Genomic DNA, 20,787 nt, shown 5'->3' on the forward strand with positions numbered 1-20,787 from the left:
TCCCTCCCTCCCTGTGTTTGGCTCCATTCTGATCATACGACAAGAAAATCAACCTTAAACCTCAGTCAAACCCCTTAAATTCATTAAAAATAAATCAAAACAAGTGAAAATGTTCGTTATATTATTCTTCTTTAAATTGAATAATAGTTCCTCGCAGTTTACCATCGCATATTTTTGCTGTCTTCAACCACTCTGAGACATATCTTTCCCTCAGCTCCGGACTCCCACCAATAAAATAATACTAATAAATAAAATGTTCTCTATTCCTTTTTGTCTTGATAAAAGAAATAGCACTTTTAGACTTGCATGTTGTTGTTTTGAATGTGTGGTTTTTATTGGTTTGGGAAAATGAAAACATTTCATATCAATACAAACAATTCTCTACATTTCTGCATGAAAATGACTCAAAACATCAGCAGATTTTCACACAAGTCCTGAAAGTTCACAAAAGGTACCAAATAAAACAAAAAATATTACAATTGTACATTTATTTGTTCAAGTTTAAGAAATTATTAACATGTACATACCTAAAGTTGTAAAAGTCAGTGACACCTGGTGACTAAATGTTTCTGGTAACTGCTGATCAGTCATATACAGACACATAATATAATATGGATAATATCAATATTAATTGAGGTTTTCTTCGTCTACTTTCAGGACTTGTGTGAAAGTCTGCTGATGTGTTGAGTCATTTATATCCAGTCTGTCCAGGATGACGAGTGTAAACATCCAAAACCCTAAAGCAGCAAGTTGTAAATATTACAGAAACATGTCATATTAACATATTTGCTCTTGTTTGACATCAGACTGACAGACTTGTGTGTTTTCCTTAAGGTCTGTTGATAAATTAATCCTGAGAAAACATTTTGACATGAATGGTAGAATCTGATTTTTATCAGAATTATTATTACACTGAACACGCGAACAGAAACACTCATGTTTTTATTTAACTTTTGTACTTTTTCTATGATGTCAAGTCAAAGTGTGTTTTCTGTACAAATGAAAAGTCACAACCTTTAGTGGAACATTTGTGCTTTTTCACCTCATGCACAAAACTCTCACGATGCAGTGATTCACATTTTCTAGATGTGTTAATTTAAGTTTTTTAAGTTTCAAAACGATGAAATTCTCACTTTATTTCTCACTACGAGTGTTTATTGTGAACTCACTACCATGAGTTCTTTCTTTCTTTCTCATGTATTTCTGTTTCCTCCATCCATCCTTTTTCCTCCATTCACCTTTTCCTTCTTTCCTTCTTCCTTTCTCCCATTTTTGTCTAATTTTTTCTTTATTTACCCATATTTTCTTTCTCATTTATTTCTCTCCTATTCCCCTTTTCCTCTCTTTCTTTCTTTCTTTCTTTCTTTTATGTTGTAACACTCGGTCCAGTCTTCTGTCCCATGCTATCTGATGTTGTCACTCTGTGTCTCTGTCCTGTCTCGTGTCCGTCTCGTGTTCGCTGTCGTCTGAAAACTCCTCGTGATCGTCTGAGTAGTGGCAGCTTCCCTCAGAGTCGCGCCGATCGTCCTCGCGTTGCTCCTCGTCGGCTCTGGAGGCGGCGATCGAGGCTTCGTCGCCCTCCTCTTGCCTCCCCCCGTCCCTGCAGCCCGTCTCCTCGTCGTCCTCGTCGTCCAGGTAGACCTTCCTGTAGTGGACAGGTTTGTACCCCATGTCCTCCTCCTCCAGTTCACTAACGAACGGATGGAGACAATGAACAGTTATTTATCTCCTGGTTCTGCATTAAATGTTGGTAGTTCTGAACGTTGGTAGTTTCAGGGTCACCTGTGTGTGTCGGTGCTGGACCAGGACGTCCTGGGTGGAGCTGGTCCCGACTCGTCCGCTTTACTGCTGATGAACTCCTCCGTCACATCACATCCATGCAGGGCGTCGGTGTAGCGCTTCTCTGCTGCCTGTCGGGCGTTTCTCTGGAGGAGGAAAGACACGATGCATCATCTTTCTTTCTTTCTCCATTTCTGTCTGGTTTTTGTCTCATTTCTTTCTTTCTTTTGACATATTTTCTTTCTCATCTTTGTCTCTCACTCCCTGTTTCCTCTGTTCATACAGTGGGGGAAATAAGTATTTGATCCCCTGCTGAATTTGTAAGTTTGCCCACTTCCATAGAAATGATCAGACTCTGGTTTTTATGGTTGTTTACTGGTTATGGGTATAGACAGAATATCAGTCGAAAATGCATAAAAAACACACAATCTAAAAGTTATAAATTGTTATGTATTTTATTAAGGGAAATAAGTATTTGATCCCCAACAATTCACTTAGAATTCAGGCTCCTACAGATTGGCTGGTGCGCATGTGGCACACAGCTGTGCTCAGTCAACTAATTACCAATACTCCTGATCTTAACTCGTCATGTATATAAAGCACACCTGCTCTAAGAATCAGTTTCTTACATTCCAACTTCTACAGCACCATGGGCAAGACCAAAGAGCTGTCAAAAGATGTCAGGGACAAGATTGTAGACCTGCACAAGGCTGGTATAGGTTACAAAACCATCAGCAAAAGGCTTGGTGAGAAGGTGACAACTATTGGTGCCATTATTCGCAAGTGGAAGACCCATAAAAGGACCATCAACTGTCCTCGGTCTGGAGCTCCCCGCAAAATCTCGCCTCATGGAGTGAGGATGATGATGAGAAAGGTGAGGGAGCAGCCTAAAACAACACGGCAGGAGCTTGTTAATGATCTGGAAGCAGTTGGGACCTCCGTCACCAAGAAAACAGTTGGCAACACACTGCGCCGTTATGGATTGAACTCTTGCAGTGCCCGCAAGGTCCCCCTGCTCAAGAAGGCACATGTACAGGCCCGCCTTAAGTTTGCCAGTGAACATCTAAATGACTCAGAGAAGGCTTGGGAGAAAGTGCTGTGGTCTGACGAAACCAAAGTTGAGCTATTTGGCATTAACTCAACCCGCCGTGTTTGGAGGATGAAAAAACGTGAGTATGACCCAAAGAACACCATACCCACGGTTAAGCATGGAGGTGGAAACATCATGTTTTGGGGCTGTTTTTCAGCAAAGGGTACAGGGCAACTTCACCGCATTATGGGGCCAATGAATGCAGCCATGTACTGTAACATCTTGGACAAAAACCTTCTTTCCTCAGCAAGAACACTGAAGATGCCTCGTGGGTGGGTTTTCCAACATGACAATGACCCAAAACATACTGCCAGGACAACAAAGGAGTGGTCATGGAGTGGCCTAGTCAGTCTCCAGACCTTAACCCGATCGAAAACCTGTGGAGGGAGCTGAAGCTCCGAGTTTCCAAGAGGCAGCCAAGAAACTTGAAGGATTTAGAGACTGTCTGTAAAGATGAATGGGCCAAAATCCCTCCTGCGCTGTGTGCAAACCTGGTGACCAACTACAAGAAACGTCTCATCGCTGTGCTTGCCAACAAAGGTTTCTCTACAAAGTACTGACTTGTGTTGTGCTTGGGGATCAAATACTTATTTCCCTTAATAAAATACATAACAATTTATAACTTTTAGATTGTGTGTTTTTTATGCATTTTCGACTGATATTCTGTCTATACCCATAACCAGTAAACAACCATAAAAACCAGAGTCTGATCATTTCTATGGAAGTGGGCAAACTTACAAATTCAGCAGGGGATCAAATACTTATTTCCCCCACTGTACTTCTCTCTTTCTTTCTTTCTTTTCCTTTTTTTCCTCCATTCGTCCTTTCTTTCTTTCTTTGCTGTTCCTAGAAGTGAGTGCATGTGCTACGTCCAGTGACTCTTTCAGACGTGTCGTCTCCTTCTCTAATTTGAGGAGCTAAAGCTCTAAATAAAGCTCATCTTTCCTCCTCCGTGCACTGACCTCGTTTAACCCGTTCCTGCCGCATTAAGCCTCGTAAATGAACGTGAGCGGCGTCGTTAGCGTGTTATCTGTAGACGGGCACAACCAAACACCGTTCACACGTTAAAAGGGCTACGATGTTCATGTTTATGTGCTCACCTGAGCGACCTGCTCCAGCAGCAGAGGTCGTCCCTTCACCCTCGCCTTCATCTCCTTCACCTCCTGCTGGTACTCCTTCCTCCTCTGAACCTCCTGCTTCCTGCACAGAGCACAGAGTCACCGATCAGCTCTTTCTTTTTCCTCCACCTCTGCCCCTTCAGCTCGTGGACAACTTTAGTCAGAAAAACAGATGTAAAAACACACTCACTGGCCACTTTATTAGGTGGTTCAATTGCTCATTAACACAAATATCTGATCAGACAATCATATGGCTTCAGTTCAGTGTATTTATTCATGTAGAGGTGATCAAGACAATTTGCTGGAGTTCAAACTGAGCATCAGAATGAGGAAGAAAGAGGATTTAAGTGACTTTGGACGTGGTCTGGTTGTTGGTGTAAGACGGGTTGATGGTCTGAGTGTTTCAGAAACTGATCTACTGGGATTTTCACACACAACCATCTCTAGGGTTTAGAGAGGATGGTCTGAAAAGGAGAAAATATCCAGTGAGCGGCTGTTGTTGATGTGAGAGGAGAATGTGCAGACTGGTTGGAGATGATAGTCACTGGTTACAACCAAGGAATGTAGAAAACCATCTCTGAATACACAGCACAACAGGTGAAACCTTGAAGAAGATGAGCCACAGCAGCAGGAGATCACACCACGTGTGTCGCTCCTGTCAGCGAAGAACAGGTCAAAGATTCTCATCACAGATGTGCAGCCGACAAATCTGCAGCATCTACTTGATGCTATCATGTCAATATGGACCAAACCCTCTGGGGAATGTTTCCAAAACCTTGTTGAAAGTGTGAATTAATGAATTAAGGCAGTTCTGAAGGAAAAAAGAGGGTCCAACCTTTGACTAGCAAGGTGTACCTAATAAAGTGGCCGGTGAGTGTATTTGCATTATGTAATGAATTACACACAAATATGACTTTCTTTCTCCTCCATCCATCCTTTCTTTCTTTCTTTCTTGATTTCTGTCATTGTTTATTTCTCTCTCTCTTGACCTAACTGTACGTCTCGATGACACAGTAAACCAAGTCCGGGCGTGTCCCCGTGTTTGCTCTGTAGGTACCTGAACTCTTTGAGCTTGCTCTGGTGGGTCTGTGAAAGCGCCAGATGGGGGTCGTTGGCCTGAGCTCGTTTCTGAACCAACCTCTGCAGCTGCTTCTCCCTCTGCCTCTGCTTCTCCTTCCAGCGCTCCTCCTCCTCCTCCGCCTTCCTCCTCTGCTCCAGCGCCTTTCTACTCGGGGGAGACAGGGGGGTGGTCACATGTGGAGGGAGGGAGGGAGGGAGGGAGGGAGGGAGGGTTGGGCGGGAGGTGGGGGGGGTCGGTCTCGAAGGAGTTCAAACACAGGAGGCCTCTACGTCTAAGCGGGAGATTCTCTCTATGTCGGCTGAAACGCTAGGAGGCACTAAGGTGGTACCTCACGGCCTCGTGGCGTTTCTTGGTGGCGTCCGTGACTTTGGCCGGGAGCAGCTCCAGGCTGCCGGAGAGGGACGAACAGAGGCTGGAGTTGGGCGTGCGGGTCGGCCCGGCCCGCGGCGGGCTCGCGTACGGCCAGCGGAGCGCCCGGGGGCTGCTCTGCTCCTTCTCGATGTCGGCCAGGACGCGGTCCCGGCGCGAGGGGATCTGGGACGTCCTCAGCCGGAAGGGCTCGCACGCCGTCGTCGGCTTCGTCTCCTTCCGCTTCTCCAGGTGCTGCTGGAAGCGCCGGTGGCTGGCTTCGAAGTCGGGCACCTCTTTGTTTATGTGCGGCCTGTGCGAGAAGCCGTCGTCGCCCTCGCCGTCCTTGGTCTTCTTGCGGTCGCTGAGGCGCCGCGCGAGCATGCTGGGAGGCATGGAGGCGCCGTGGAGCATCTCCTCAGCTCTCATCTGTATCTTTATAGACCGATACAGCTGCTCCTCCTTCATCTGCTCCCCCGACGCCGCCGCGTACACGGACTTGGGCACTGGCTTGGCTTTGAAGGGCTTCACTTTCTCCCGCTCGGAGGGTTGCGGCTGACACCTCTGCCTCTGCTCCTTCTTCTGCCGCTCCCGCTCCAGGAAGCTGAAGGGCTTCTGGACGGTCCGGAGATGCCGCTCCTCTCGCTCGCGCATGGTTCGCCGCCGCTCCTCGTTGCGCTCCTGCAGCTCCCCGTAGAGCGGGAGGTGAACGTGAGCCGGGACGGGGCTGGCGCGGAACCTCCTCTGGCACTCGGTGAGCTCCTCCAGCTGCCTCCGCAGCTCCGTGTTCTCCAGCTCCACCTCCGAGCGCGTCTTCACGCCGCGCCTCCTCCTCTCGGCCTCGCGCAGCGTCATCTGGAAGGGTTTGGGGACGGTCACCCTGTGTTTCCAGTGCTCCTTCTCCTCGTCATTATTCTCCTGCGTCCTCCTCCTCCTCCTCCTCCTTTTGGATTTCTTCTGGGCTCCTGGGAGGCTGTGCAGCGAGGAGGAGGACAGGCGTCGACTGTACGGCGACAGCTTGAAGTCCCTCCACATGTTCTTGATGTGCTCTTTGGGGGAGAACAGGAGGCCTTTCTCCACGTCGTTACTGCCGGACGCATCCTCGTCCGAAGAGTCCGACTGTTCCCACCTGAGCTCCACGGCTGAGAGCGACTTCCTCAAACCACGGTGTGAAGCTGCCGGCCTGCGTTTTAGCCACAGAAAAAAAACACAAAATCAGTTTGTTGTCAAAGCACCGAACACAAATAGGTGTTGAAAGTATAAATCATCTCCTACGCAGCTCACTCCAACTAAAACCAGGATTTACGCTCAAGTTCTTTTTTTTGTCAATTCATCTATTTTCATCTTGTTGACTTTTAAGAACTGAAAAATGTCCACCAGAGCTTCCTGGAACCCAGAGCAACATATAAGTAGAATTAAACCGATATAATTCTTCTTGCAAATCCTCGTATCTAAACCATCCTGACCTGTTTATTTTTTCTTAAAAATCTGAGTCTGTTGTTCAAACAGCTGCTGTTTTGCCACTTATTTTTCTAATCTAACAATCACTGCGTCCAGTTCCACCTCTGTGCACGATTTAATTGATTGTGGTTGAGATGTTTGCTCATAGTTATAATATTGTGATGTGTTAAAGGATCAACTCCTGCTGAAGTTTGTCAGGTTCTGAAAAAATAATTTGGTAATGCTTTAGTCGTACAAGCTTTGCTGCTTATCCACAGGGAATGACTAATAATTATTCATCTACACACATAAATGGCAGGACTGGTGATGTCTTGTGATTAGGTGAGTTGATCTGAAAGGCTGGACGTGTGGTCGGCAGAGAGCTGGAGACATTTGAGTCAGTGAGGGACAGGAGAACACTGGACAAACTGCTCTCCATCATGGACAACCTATCTCTATATATTTTATTTTTATTTTATTTTACTAGATTTTTCCTTAAATTTTATTTTTTATTTTATATTACTATATTTGAACTTATATTTTATTTTTATTTTATATTACTAGATTTTTCCTTAAATTTTATTTTTATTTATTTACTAGATTTTTCCTTAAATTTTATTTTTATTTTATATTACTATATTTGAACTTATATTTTATTTTTATTTTATATTACTATATTTGTACTTATATTTTATTTTTATTTTATTTTACTAGATTTTTCCTTAAATTTTATTTTTTATTTTATATTACTATATTTGAACTTATATTTTATTTTTATTTTATATTACTATATTTGTACTTATATTTTATTTTTATTTTATTTTACTAGATTTTTCCTTAAATTTTATTTTTTATTTTATATTACTATATTTGTACTTATATTTTATTTTTATTTTATATTACTATATTTGTACTTATAATTTTTTTTTATTTTTTTTACCAGATTTTTCCTTAAATTTTATTTTTTATTTTATATTACTATATTTGTACTTATATTTTATTTTTATTTTATTTTAATAGATTTTTCCTTAAATTCTATTTTTATTTTATATTACTATACTTGTACTTATATTTTATTTTTATTTTATTTTATCAGATTTGTCCTTACATTTTATTTTATTTTACTAGATGTATACTTGTACCGTATTGTATTTCTAAGTGGTCACCCACCCGTGTCCTGCGTTCAGCGCCGTCATGTCTAACGGCTCCACGGTCCTGAGCTGCAGCTTCTGCCAGTACATGTTCTCCAGCTCGGCCATGGTGCGCAGGTGGGCCCTCTTCAGCTCCTCCAGCTTGCTGTAGTACTCCTCGTTGGAGAAGAAGATCTCCCCCAGGTCCAGGTGGTCTCCTGCAGCCTCGTAGTCGCTCATCATGCGCGGACCCCCCCTCCCCAGACGGTCCTCGTCGCAGAAATCCGAGCCAGAGTCTTCACACTCCAGCTGCAACGGTCAAGAAAAGCTCATTTTATTAGTATATTTTTTTAAAAGTTGTGTTTTATGGAGGTTACTCTACAGCAGGGGCGTCAAACTCTTGTTAGTTCAGGGGCCACGTACAGAAACAATATGATCTCAAAGGGGCCGGACCTTCAAATAATGACAACTTCAAATGTTTCCCTTTGTTTTAGCACAAACAAGTACATTATGAAAGTGTTTACATTTAACGAACTATTACAAAATCTTTTATGAACGACCAGATGTTTCTGCAATTTCTGCGCGTCTCAGTGTTGTGTCATGTCCACAGCTCTCTCTAAAATTGTGTGAAACGTAGGAAAAGTAGTTACTTTCATTGGAAAATTTGGAGTTAATGTCTTCAATGTAATTTTTGCACTTTGTAAATTCATCCCGCGGGTCAGATCGGACCCTCTGACGGGCCGCTTATTGTCCCGCGGGCCACATGTTTGACACCTGTGCTCTACAGGGTGCTACCCTAACCACCATGTTTTTTGTTTTGTGGTACATTTGCACATGGTTGTTTAGTTATCGGTTGTAAATCCATTTCATTTCATGGATTTTTTTCCTCTATTGTATTTACTTACACTTGTCCTTCCTAAATGTTTCACATAATCAAACTAATTTAAATATCGGTACACAAAACGAAAGGTTGTTATTGTTACGTAACTGTGGTTTTATCACACCTGAGTTCAGTTTCTCCAGCCACACCCAGGCCTGATTACTGCCGCACCTGCTCTCAGTCTAGAAATCATTCGCCTAGGACCCGTCTGAAAAAGTGAAGTCGACCTCAAACATCCTCAGGAACAAATCAGACAGAAAGTAACTGAGATCTATCGGTCTGAAGCCTTGGAACCACAGTGACACCCATTATCCACAAATGGTGAAATCACAAAACACTACTGAACCTTCCCAGTGGCCGAGTGGTAAACAAAACTACCAAAGAGCGCAGAGGTCACAAAAACACTGGGTAAAACAGCCTGCAAACCACTTAAATCACTTACTTTATAACTGTAAATATTGTGCATATAGTTTTTTTGTTTGTTTTCTCAGCAGAGGAGAACTGCTCCGTGGCACTAAAGCACGTCTAAGCTCATTACCGTGGTGGAGACATGGGGCCATATGGTGGAGCACAAAAGGCAGCTTAACGTGAAAGAGCTCAAGGGCCACGCGGTCTGCCTCGTTACTGCTCAAACTATGATAATATAATAAGAGTTTTCATTGTGAGCTGATCTGAACTGCAGCTCCAGCGACGAGGTCCAGGGGATGAAACAGTGTTTGGGATTACGAACCGACCGCCACGTCTGGTAATCTAGTCAAGACGGAAATCTAAAAATAGTCCGGACAACGAGTTTAACAAATCAACCCCCCCTTCCTTTCCTTTCTCCTCCATTAGCACCACACGGACATGACCTGAAACTGTCAACTCCCTGTAGTCTGGACAAGATCAGGCTCCTTATACTCGGGGTCACTAATTGAAACCTCCCGAGTTTATGTGTCAGAGACTTTATGTTTGTTTTGTTGTTGACTAATTATCTAAATAGCTCTTTAGATAAAACAATACACTATATAATATATGTACATATACATCCAGAAAACCTGTTACAAGACTATGGAGAAATATGCAGATCGCCATCATTTTAATGGCATAAAATCTCACTGGTTTACCTTAAAATAAAATTATAATTATAATTAAATACTGTTGTTAGCTATAAAATTCAAACTGTTATCAAGAATAATGACATATATTTTGTCAGAGTCAGTGTCCACATTAAATTAGGAAAAGTTATTTAAAATTAAACAAAAAAAGAGAAAAGTTGATCGTATATTTAGAGGCATTAAACACAGAAAGATAAATAATATAATGGTTAAAATGATTATTTCAGTTTAATTGTAACCAGGTTTTCAACCAGGTGTAATTAGTTGGCTGTGTTTTATGTAGTTTAAGAGCTTCTGAGCCCCTGAAAACCATTATTAATGCTCTGTAAAAGAGTTTTAAATGGTCTTTACCTCCTTCTCGTAGTCCCTGTTGTCCATGTGTCCCGAGGCGGTGAACGGCAGGACGCGCTCCCGCTCATAGGACGCTAACGGCGCTTTGGTTTGAGGGTTTACCGGCGATTTCAGACACGAAGTGACCAAAACATTAGTCCGGTGAGGATTCGCCATAATAACCCCGGGGACCCGAATCTACGTTTTTATGTGAATTTAAATTCTTATTTCATTGGTTATTACGAAGCGTGAAAAGTTAGAGGAGACTCGCTGTTAGGTGGTAACCAGGCAACAGGTGCTCTCCTTAGCAACGGGCAAAGTTGGTCGGAGAGGAAGTGACGACGGAGAGTGGGAGGAAATGACGTGAGCTTCGTCGCTACAAATTAAGAGCTTCACAATAATTTACATTTCTGAGTGAAAATGATTTTCACACAGGTCCTGGAAGAAGACAAAAAGAACCAAATAAAGCAAAAATATTACACTTTTTTTTCTTTTAGAGTTCACAATTCATTAAGAACATTCAGAACAGGTCCAAACTAGGACATGCACCACCATGTTTCATGGAGGGATGAGGTTCTGATGCTAAGAATGCAGAGTTGGTTCATCTCCAAACATGACGATGCCCAAACATTTAAACCAAACTATTCTGCCTTGGTCTCATCTGTCCACTAAACATTGTCCTAATGGTTTTATAGAAATGTTCTTTGTGGACAGGGAGCAGTGTCTTTGGTTGTTGAGTGGATTCATCAACATTAACATCTGATGATGTTATGATGGAGTGATGTGTGTTGGTGGACCACTCCTGTGGAGGGGAACAAATGGTTGTGGAACCTGTTCCAGCCTGATGAGCAACAACAACTCTTTTACTGAGCTCCTTTGTCTGTTGATTCATTTAAACTAAACCAGGAACTGAAACACACTCGAGTCTCATCACATTGATGGAAACACTTGTGAACACATGGACTCTGATTTAGCCTTTAAATTATTTTGTAATCCAAGAGGTGGACCTCACTGATTTGTAATATTGGCTCATTTTTTGTTTTTGTCTATAAAATTAGTTTTATATTACGACAAATGACTATTGAGTCAACTTTATTGCTCTTTATCATAAATCATAGTTCAAATGGTTTTAAAATGTGTAGAATATTTTTAGGAACCTTCGGTTTAGACAAACTTAACTATGGACTAGTTGTAGCCTTAAAGATTTGTAATGTCAACAACGCTTTAGTTTCCTTGTGTGTGAATCTTTATTTCACTCTTGTGCCAAAACAAAGTCCAAACACATATTATAAACTACAGTAAAATAGAGTAAAGGATCAGGACACAGGTTTAATTTACTGCAAAGAAAGAAAAAACACAGGCAAGAGCTGGAGTGTCAACAAAAAAAACAAGCGTTTTTTTATTAAATTATGTAACGTGAACAACTAGAGCTGAACTGAACAGACGGCGCTGACAGAGTCCGCTGATCCCTCGCGGTACGAGCAGACTTTTATCGGGTGTTCACCTGAAACGACAGACAACGATTTTATTACCGACCAACAAACGAGACTCAAAGCTCACGGCTAAAAACCAGTTCTCAGTCTGGGATGTGTTGTTGGTGGTGGGGGGGGGGGGGGGGACTCACCACATCGTCGATCTTGAGGATGCTGCGGACCGTCTCTGTGGCCAGAGTCAGGGCGCTGATGGAGACGAGAAGTGGCTGCACCACCAGCTCCTCCAGGATGTTGGAGATTCCTCCCTGTCGCACACAGACTCAACCGGTGAGTTCAATGAGTCAAAACAAAACAATCATAATCCTGCAGCCTCGTGTTTGTAGTATTTTAGTAGATTTTTAAAGTTATGCACACATTCATGGATTCATTCTCGGGGTCAATGTTAATTAATTCTTCTATTTTTCCAGTTAAGAGACAAATTCTTTGCAAAATGTCTGTAAATAATGAAATAATTTAAAAAAAAAGCAAATTTCTGCAGTGAAAAATGAGAACTAGTGAATATTTGGCATTTTAATAGATACGTTGGAATTGTTTCTACAATAGACACTGATCAGGCATAACATTATGACCACCTTCCTTCCTTCCTAATATTGTGTAAGTTTCCCTTGTGTCTCCAAAACCATTGTGACTCATCAGAGAGTGGACATGGGTCTTCTGAGGGTGTCCTCTGGTGTTAGTAGGGGGAGTGGGGTCTTTGAAAACAGGGTCCTGATACTTAATCACTTTGGGATCTAGTGAATTTGGAGGCCAGGTGCCTTTCATATTTTTTTCTAGTTGTTCCTAAACCATTTGTTTGCGTGTGTCTGTATCAGGCTGCATCCTGCTGCCATCATGCAGTGTCATTGTTACGGGGTGGGGGGGTGTCTGGTCTGGTCTAGGTGGGGGCTACACGTCTAAATAACATCTACATGAATGAACGTCAGGTCCAAAAGTTTCCCAGCAGAACTTTGTTTCGTCACAAGATGGTTTAAATGTTATTCACTTCTCCTGCCGGTGGTCATAATGTTGTGGCTGATCGGTGTGCGCACTGAACCAGGGAGAGCAGCCCAAACCTTGCGGACGTTGATGCCGGCCATCTTGTCTCCCTGCGCGTGTTTGTTGCGGAGCTCCGTCACCGTGGAGATGGGGTTCAGGCCGGCGTTCTCCGCCAGCGTGGAGGGGATCACCTCCAGGGCGTCGCCGTACGCCCGCACGCAGTAGGCCTCCATGCCGGCCAGCGTGCGCGAGTACTCGGCCAGACGCACGGCCAGCTCGATCTCCGGGGCGCCGCCACCGGCTATCAGAGCCCTGAGGGACGGAGGACGAGGAGGAGGAGGAGACGTCAACACAACCAAATATTTAAGCTCGTATTTAAGACTCTTTAATTAAAACAGATGTGTGAATGCTCTCCAGCCAAGTTGCTGATTCAAACAACCAGGAGTGAATAAGGGGGGGAACGTTCCACGGTGCTGTTCCTCTGTTTGTTACGCTCCGGCAGGACGAACAGATGCCAGAGCGCCTTTGTCAGAGGGAGAGTGTGTCGTGCGTTCGGTCTCTGACCCACCTCTTCTTGACCAGGCAGCGGATGACGCACAGAGCGTCGTGGATGGAGCGCTCCGCCTCCTCGATCACCAGCTTGTTGGACCCTCGGACCACGATGCTCACCGTCTTCCCGGCGTTGGTGCAGCCTGTGATCTGTGACCGACAGGCGACAAGGACAAGGTTTAACGGCAGCTCGGGTCGCGTTTGACGGCGACCTAGAACGGACCGGGGGGGGGGCGGCTCGTACCTTGACCAGTTTGCCGGAGCCGTCCAGGCTGACCTCCTCCACCAGCTCTGCTGTGCCGAGCATCTCCGCAGTGAAGTGGTCGATGTGGGCGATGGGCTTCGTGCCGATGGTCTGAAAGAGAAACAGAGGCTTCGTTTCACTTCACCGTTGAGGAATAAATGTGGAAAACTGCTCCGACATGGGGTTATGGGTAATGGGTTATGTCTTTAGGTCGCAAAATCTTTTTTTATAAATGTATAGGTTTATTTATTTAAGATTTCTTTAAGTACACGTTAACATGAATGTAACATATTTTAGTAAATGGATAAATGACGTTGACACTAGCCGACACCTGTCAATCAAAGCCTCCTCTACACAGTAAGCCCCGCCCCCCTCGCTGGTGAGCCCGTGTATGGCACAGGTCAGAGGGTGCAGTGACCCCTAGGGGACGCGTTCAGGTACTGCAGGGGGTGTGGTAAAATATTTGATTAGACATTTTTATATATATTTTAATTTCCCCCCAGAAATTAAAATTTCTTTAAATACATATTAAAATGAATCCAACATAGTTCAGTAAAGAACATGTTTGAAATTGAAAATAATAATATTTTAATAGCTTATTATAGTTCTTCACAGCTCCTCTAGACCCTTTTGTGCTCAGGATGAACCCATTTCATCTGTGAGAAGCACAGGAGAGGATTTCATGACCTCAGGTCACACTCATAAAGTCTGATTCTAGATAAATACAAAACTAATAAAAAGAAGAAGAGAAGAGGAGGGAAAAAACATGTAAAATCCATTCCTGGTCTTGGGGGTCGTCTCATTGTTGTTGAAACAGTCTCCTCAGATCTGTTCTCTGGTTATAAAATGTTCCGTTCTTGCTAACGTGAAAAAGAAAAGCGGCGCAAACGTGGGAGGACCTGAACGTGGTTGACGCTCACCTTGCAGATGAACTCGATGTCCTCCCTCTCGATGTCCTTCACCACCATGATCTTCATCTTGTTGAGGAAGTGCAGGGCGAGGTCGCTCATAGCGTCTCTGTCACGGGACACTTTAGTCGTCAGTACGAGACACGCAGACTCTCATTAGCGCCTTAGCTTAGCTTAGCTTAGCTTAGCTTAGCACGGCCGGCCTACCTGAGGATGGACTTCTGGATGAGCAGCACGGTGCAGCCGGCTTTCTTGATCTGTTTCACCATGTTGAGGATGTAGGCGCGCTCCTCCCGCAGCACACGGTCCATCTGGGCGTAGTCCGACACCACGATCTGGTTGTCCATCTGCAGCCACACACAACACGGGTCAGGACAGTTAAAAAAATGAACTGTTCTGAATAAATGTATTGGTTGAATCCTGTAATGACTCCACAAAGCTGCTGCTGCTGTCTCATATATGACCCAGAAGGATGTGAACCCTCTGGAGTCCAGAGAATTTTTTACTACTGTTGGTTTTACCTTTATATCTCATCTTGAAAACAGGTTTACACGACTTTGTTTGGTTTCATTCTTTTCAGCAGAACCTCACCTGTGTCATATTACAAGTATTTTTTCATTTCGACAAACTGTATTAACACATTGGACCTAAAACCAGCTGGAACCATAAGATACGAGCAGTAAAAAGTTAGATTTTTCACTGTGAAAACCACAAACTTATTTAACGAACCACTTTTATAACTTACGTTGCGAATCTAAAGTATGAATTTCAAAAGCTTATGAATAAATTTTGCAAACAACAAAGATATTTATAACTATTTCCACAGTTTTTTTGGCTTTCGAGCGTTTGAAGCTGGCCAGTGATCTCCACCAGAGTGTGTGCGGTAAATTACTTCGTACAAGTCTAGTTTTACTCGGCCCATCAACACAGTATAAAAACTGGTGTATTGTTTGTAATAGTTGGGACACCGTCATATTCATTAAAGGCTTTTATTAAGACGTAGAACCTCGTCAATGTAAATGTCTTTTACAAAAATCTTGAATAATTGTTGGTACAAAATGATGTTGAAGCTGAAACTGTGCTGTCTTTCTTTCTTTCTGTCTGAATGAATAATCAAGTACAAGAAAATTAAGACTAAAGAAGTTTGAACCAGATGCAGAATCATGATAAAAATATTCATTTGTTAAGTTTTTGTTTGTATGTACTGATACTGAGGAATAAAATATGAAGACAGATGAGAGAGTAGGTTCATTTTAAAGCTTCCACGTGAGATAAAAGACAGAGTTCAGTGTGAAAGAGTAAAGCGATGAAGCTCACGTCAGTTTTGGGAGGAGACAGGCAGAACTGGATGAGGCCGATCTTCGCCTTCTCCACACGGCTGACTCCGGTGCTGGCCACCCTCTGGGTCAGGACCAGGCCCTCCACCAGCTCACAGTCATCGATGGTCCCTCTGAACGCAACACAACACAGAACAAAGCTTTAACCTTTCATACGTCTACATTTCAACCCTGGAGTTTTACTGTTTTTTTTCTCAATTTTTCATTTTGATGGAGAAAATCAGGATTAATTTATTTCCAATATATGGTTCCTTGTCCTTAAGTGGTAAACAAATGTTAACATGAAGGTTTACATTTAAAAAAGTATTTTAAAAAATAAAATCTAAACCCTTTAAAGCTTGTTTAAGCTTGGTGATACATCAAAGCTTGCAGTATTTGAATTACCGTAACGCACAGTGTGGCTGAACACTGGGAAGTTGTGCTTTTGTCTCGAAGACTTTTGTGAGATCACGTGTATAATTAACTTTGTTTTTACCAACAACAAACACCTACAAACAACTCTCTCTTCCTGGTCTTCCCATCGCTCCCCAACCTGCAGCCGACAGCAGCGGTGCGTCATCATTACCGTAATGGCAGCTTTTTTCCTAGAAAGCACAACTTCCCAGTGTTCGGTGAGTTAAGGTAATTCAAATACCAAGTTTTTTTAAATGGGTAGGCGCATGTTCAGGTCTTCAAGGGTTAAGAAAAATTATTTGGGCTCGTTGTTGTCTGTTGTTTAGTTCTGGGTCTCAGTGTTGTGTTCACTTCTTTTGGTAAAACACTAGAAACATTAAGAATAGAAGTTTTCATTTGAAATTTCTATGCAATTTTCAAATTTTTGCAAATTCATGCAGTTCAAGTTCATGCAGAGGTGGACCTTGTAGACCACATTAGACCCTGATAAGACCTGAGAATGTTTCCTTATCTTCTCTGATCGGCTCAATGAAAACCTCATGCTTCGAGGAACGGGGACACAATTTAAAATGTGACGAAGTTACCAAATACGGTTCCTTGCCCCATAAAGGGTTAAAAATTAATTAAATAAAGTGACTCACCCAAGCTTCTTGATGATTTTGATGTTGTTTAAGTCGACGCCGGTGGCCGTGGCCGGGTCGATGACCCGCATCACGGCGTCCACGCTCATGGGGGCCAGCAGGCTGGAGTACTGGGACACCACCTTGGAGCACAGCGACGTGGTGGCGCTGTTGAGCAGCGTCTCGCGGTCGCTCAGCTGCACCGGCCGGCTCATGGCCGTCAGCACCTCCACGCCCTTGTCCATGGCCTTCTGGAACGACTCCGAGATGATGGTCGGGTGGATGCCTGAAAGAACGGGGCGACGCGTTAATGATCTAGTGGCAATAACTCATCTCCGGTTTCTATGGTTACAGCAGATAAACTTTAAACCAAGAACAAAACGAACCAAGTGAAATAAGTCCAGCTTGATGAAGACTTTGGATTTAAAAAAATAAAATGGATCCAGCCACTGATGATCAGTTTAACTTCACTTGTTGAATTTGTAAAATTAATTTATTTCCACGTTTGCATCTTCTAACTTTAAATGTGCCGAAGCTTTTTCAGCAACAGTTCAACTTTCAATGTTAAATTTGCAAATCTTTCACATTTTCCTGCTCCCCCTGCATAATAAATGAAAACAAAGAACATTTTTTATTTACGTGTAGTTAATAATCATGTTTTTCCTCTCACCTTTCTGCAGCAGCTTGGAGCAGGCGTCCAGCAGAGCTCCAGCGATCACTACAACGGAGGTGGTGCCGTCTCCAGCCTCGATGTCCTGGGCTTTGGACAGTTCCACCAGCTGAAAGACACACGGGTCAACGTCAGAAAAGTTCACCGAGCCTGGTTTGTCCACCTCCTGTCAAGGCCTCTGGTATGATGAGCGCCAAGTTCTCTGACCATGCCCTGATTCTGAGATGTCGTTACGGCCTCATCGTTAATAATCTTTATTCAACGCTTCCTCTTATTACTTTTGTTACGGTGAATTCTGGGGGGACGTGTGTAGTGGACTTTATGGACATAATTCATCATTAAGGTAGCAATGCCAGTTATTATATCAGTTATTATAAGGGGCTGTGTCACGTTGCAGAGTTTCCGTATAATAAACGACACTTGCTTTGTCAGTGTTAGAAATTATCTCCACGTTTCTTTATCACAATTTCTACAACAGTTAATTAGTTGATTCCCAACTCGTCGGCAGCAAAAGTATTACAAGTGGGCTCCCAAAAATCATTTCCAAAAGAAATATGATTTTTGAGTGTCTGTGGGAGTCGGAGGGAAATTAAATGAGTTTCAGCTCGTCTTGATATGTGGGTTTTGGTTGTGTTCTGTGACATGTCAAACACAAACACAAACACAAACACCGTGACACCTAAACATGATCCACCGCAGTTTTTATTTTAAAAGGAAAAAGTCATAAGGAAGAATGATGTGATGTTTTACTTTTGTTTCTTTGATGTTGTTGCTTTTGCTTAAATTGAAGTTTCATCTGTCTAGACCTGTACTTTATGTTCGCTGCATTGTTTGGTTGATGAAATTGTTGAGACCCCAGGAAGAGAAGCTCCAGCAGCTAATGGGGATCCAATAATAAGTGTTTGTGTTTATTTGTAAACCTATCAATTTAATAAGCTTCTTTTGATATTTGGATTTTGTTTCAATCTTATATCTGGTGTCAAATTGTTATATATGAGAATGTGTTTCTCCATTGTTGACGGACACCGTTATTTATGAATGATTTATTAATTAGCCTGTTACAGACGGACCCTTACGTGTCATGTCCGGTATCTGTGTGCTTCTGATGGAAAGCTCCTTAAAGCTGTAACACTGAAGGTGTTGCAACATGTTACATGTTCTATGTCAGCTTGTTTCTCATGTTTTGAGACTTAAAAATGCGCCCCGAGTCGGAAAAGGTTGGAAACCACTGCCCTAGAAGACGAACGTCGGAGTAATGAAACATAAATAAAGGTAGTTTTACTTCAGCAATCACAGATACACATATTTATTATTGATACTAGAGATAACTGAACGCTCCTGGAAATTGCATATAATTCTTATTTAGTGAAATATTTATGAATAAATATCATTTAGTGGTAATTCCCAAGAAATTCAATGGGTCAAAAACATTTTTTAATAGTCAATTTGTCATTTTCCCATAATTGTCAGTGATGCATGTCCCAGGATCGGGTGGAACGAATTTCAAGTTCCTAGTTGCATTATTTCTTATTTTTTTTAAGGAACTATTCCTTAATGAGTCCCTAATATTTCACAAACTTTAAAAGATATCTTTTTTTGTTTGTATGAGACGTTTTACAGTTAAAAATAAAAGAAACGTGCTTAATTTTACCATATACTGTTGTACTTTTGCATATTTTGATGTATTTTTTTAATGGGTGAAAACATACCCGACGTTAGTGATGAAGACGTTCGTGTTCTCGGGTTAACAAAGCACCAACATTTGGTTTTCACCAGCAAGATGCAACAGTCTGAGAGGTGGAACGTACCATTTTGGCGGCAGGGTGGAGCACCTGCATCTGCTTCAGGATGGTGGCCCCATCGTTGGTAATGGTCACGTCACCTTTCTCATCCTGGATCTGCCATAAATAAATGAATGATAAAAGAAATAAACGCATGTCCGAGAAGCTGGGTAAAGTTCATGTAAAGCTAGAAGCTGTTCACTGACCATCTTGTCCATGCCCTTTGGTCCCAGACTTGTCCTGATGGCATCTGCAACAGCTGTCAAACAAAGATGGACGTGATCAGTGACAACACATCTTCAAATCAAACCAGTTCCATTCAGCTTCTTTTGCAACAAAAGCCTAAATCACGCCATTTTGTGTCCTTTTATGTCAACTCATCGGAGGGTGTGGACATTAGCATGTTAGCTTCCTTATATAGCCTTATATAGTCTGCAGCAAGCTCCTGCAGAGATTGTGTCGAGTCATGAGCATCTTGCAGGGAGAGCACACACCAAACTCCAGTCAAAATTTTGCAAATTCAAGCCTCGCATTGTTAGTTGCTGTCAATTGCTTTGAAAGAAGCATTAAGGGGCCAAAATTTGAGGTTCATTTTAGAGAAGTTAATTTATGTGTTATTTATATGCCGAATTGATGTCGATATTTAAACATATTGAACACTAACTAAATATTGTGGCCAGTCTTTTATTTATTGCTATCAGAACATATATTTTTTTAAATTTTGGACTTCGGTAGATGAGATTTCGGACCCGGTTACGCTAAGTGACACTGCTGAGAATAACGGGTCCGCCCAACCAAGAATGAACGAATGGAACCGGAAAGGGGATATTTAGGCCCGTAGTTTAGCGGTTCATGTGCATTTGGTGTAATTTAACTCACCTTTGGCGGCGGAGATGTTACTGTACCGAATCTGGGCCGGCTTGTCGCGGTCCACATACGCCCCCCCTTTGTTTCTGCCTCCGTTTGAGACCCTCGGTGCCGCCATCGCTTCTGGCATCTTGACTTAATAATCGATGGAGAATGTTAAGATGAATCTTCAGGACGGGACGAGTGAGTCCCTGAGCTGAAACACCGCGGTTCGGTCTCGGATGGACTCAGATTAACAGGTGTCGCCGCGGTACCGGCTCAGAAGGTTCCAGAGCAGGAGGAAGAAGGACCCGGCGCTTAGAGATGACGTCTGAAGACAAAAGGCGTCGATTGCCGATGTTACTAATTTAATTTATGATTTTTTTGTTGTTGTTTTTTTGTACGGTTATATTTTTGCTCGTATCATGTCTAAACGCGTAGTTTACAGTAATTTCCCCGAATTCCGGAAGAGTATTAGGACCACCCATGCGAAAAAAAAATAATAATAAATGAGAGGAGGTGGATTTGTTTATAATCATGCACTTCGAGAATAAAAGGTAGAAATACAATGTAGAGAAATAAGTCGAAATATAAGGTCCAGAAAAAAAGTCAAATTGTTGAGAAAAATGTCGAAATACAATGTCCAGAAAAAAACTGAAATGTCTAGAAAAAAAAGTC

At 42.7% G+C, this 20,787-nt stretch overlaps 2 protein-coding genes across 2 annotated transcripts; both read right to left on the minus strand.

The window, feature by feature from the left end:
• Positions 1-927: 927 nt before the first annotated feature.
• Positions 928-10,667, minus strand: fam161a (FAM161 centrosomal protein A). Its single transcript, XM_047576023.1, has 7 exons — positions 10,315-10,667; positions 8,027-8,295; positions 5,397-6,599; positions 5,045-5,212; positions 3,970-4,069; positions 1,783-1,925; positions 928-1,690 (listed from the first exon to the last, which is right to left on the minus strand). The coding sequence occupies exons 1-7, from the start codon at positions 10,468-10,470 to the stop codon at positions 1,417-1,419; spliced, it is 2,313 nt and encodes a 770-aa protein (XP_047431979.1). The 5' UTR covers positions 10,471-10,667; the 3' UTR covers positions 928-1,416.
• A 994-nt stretch (positions 10,668-11,661) lies between these two features.
• cct4 (chaperonin containing TCP1, subunit 4 (delta)) lies at positions 11,662-20,432 on the minus strand. Its single transcript, XM_047579128.1, has 13 exons — positions 20,143-20,432; positions 19,470-19,522; positions 19,291-19,380; positions 17,483-17,591; positions 16,834-17,098; positions 15,780-15,912; positions 14,670-14,809; positions 14,475-14,571; positions 13,555-13,665; positions 13,330-13,460; positions 12,839-13,073; positions 11,918-12,031; positions 11,662-11,797 (listed from the first exon to the last, which is right to left on the minus strand). Exons 1-13 carry the CDS (start codon positions 20,258-20,260, stop codon positions 11,783-11,785), a joined length of 1,611 nt encoding a protein of 536 aa, XP_047435084.1. The 5' UTR covers positions 20,261-20,432; the 3' UTR covers positions 11,662-11,782.
• Between the last annotated feature and the right edge of the window lie 355 nt (positions 20,433-20,787).

Source organism: Mugil cephalus, chromosome 2 (genome assembly GCF_022458985.1).
Source record: "Mugil cephalus isolate CIBA_MC_2020 chromosome 2, CIBA_Mcephalus_1.1, whole genome shotgun sequence".
NCBI classification, from domain to species: Eukaryota; Metazoa; Chordata; class Actinopteri; order Mugiliformes; family Mugilidae; genus Mugil; species Mugil cephalus.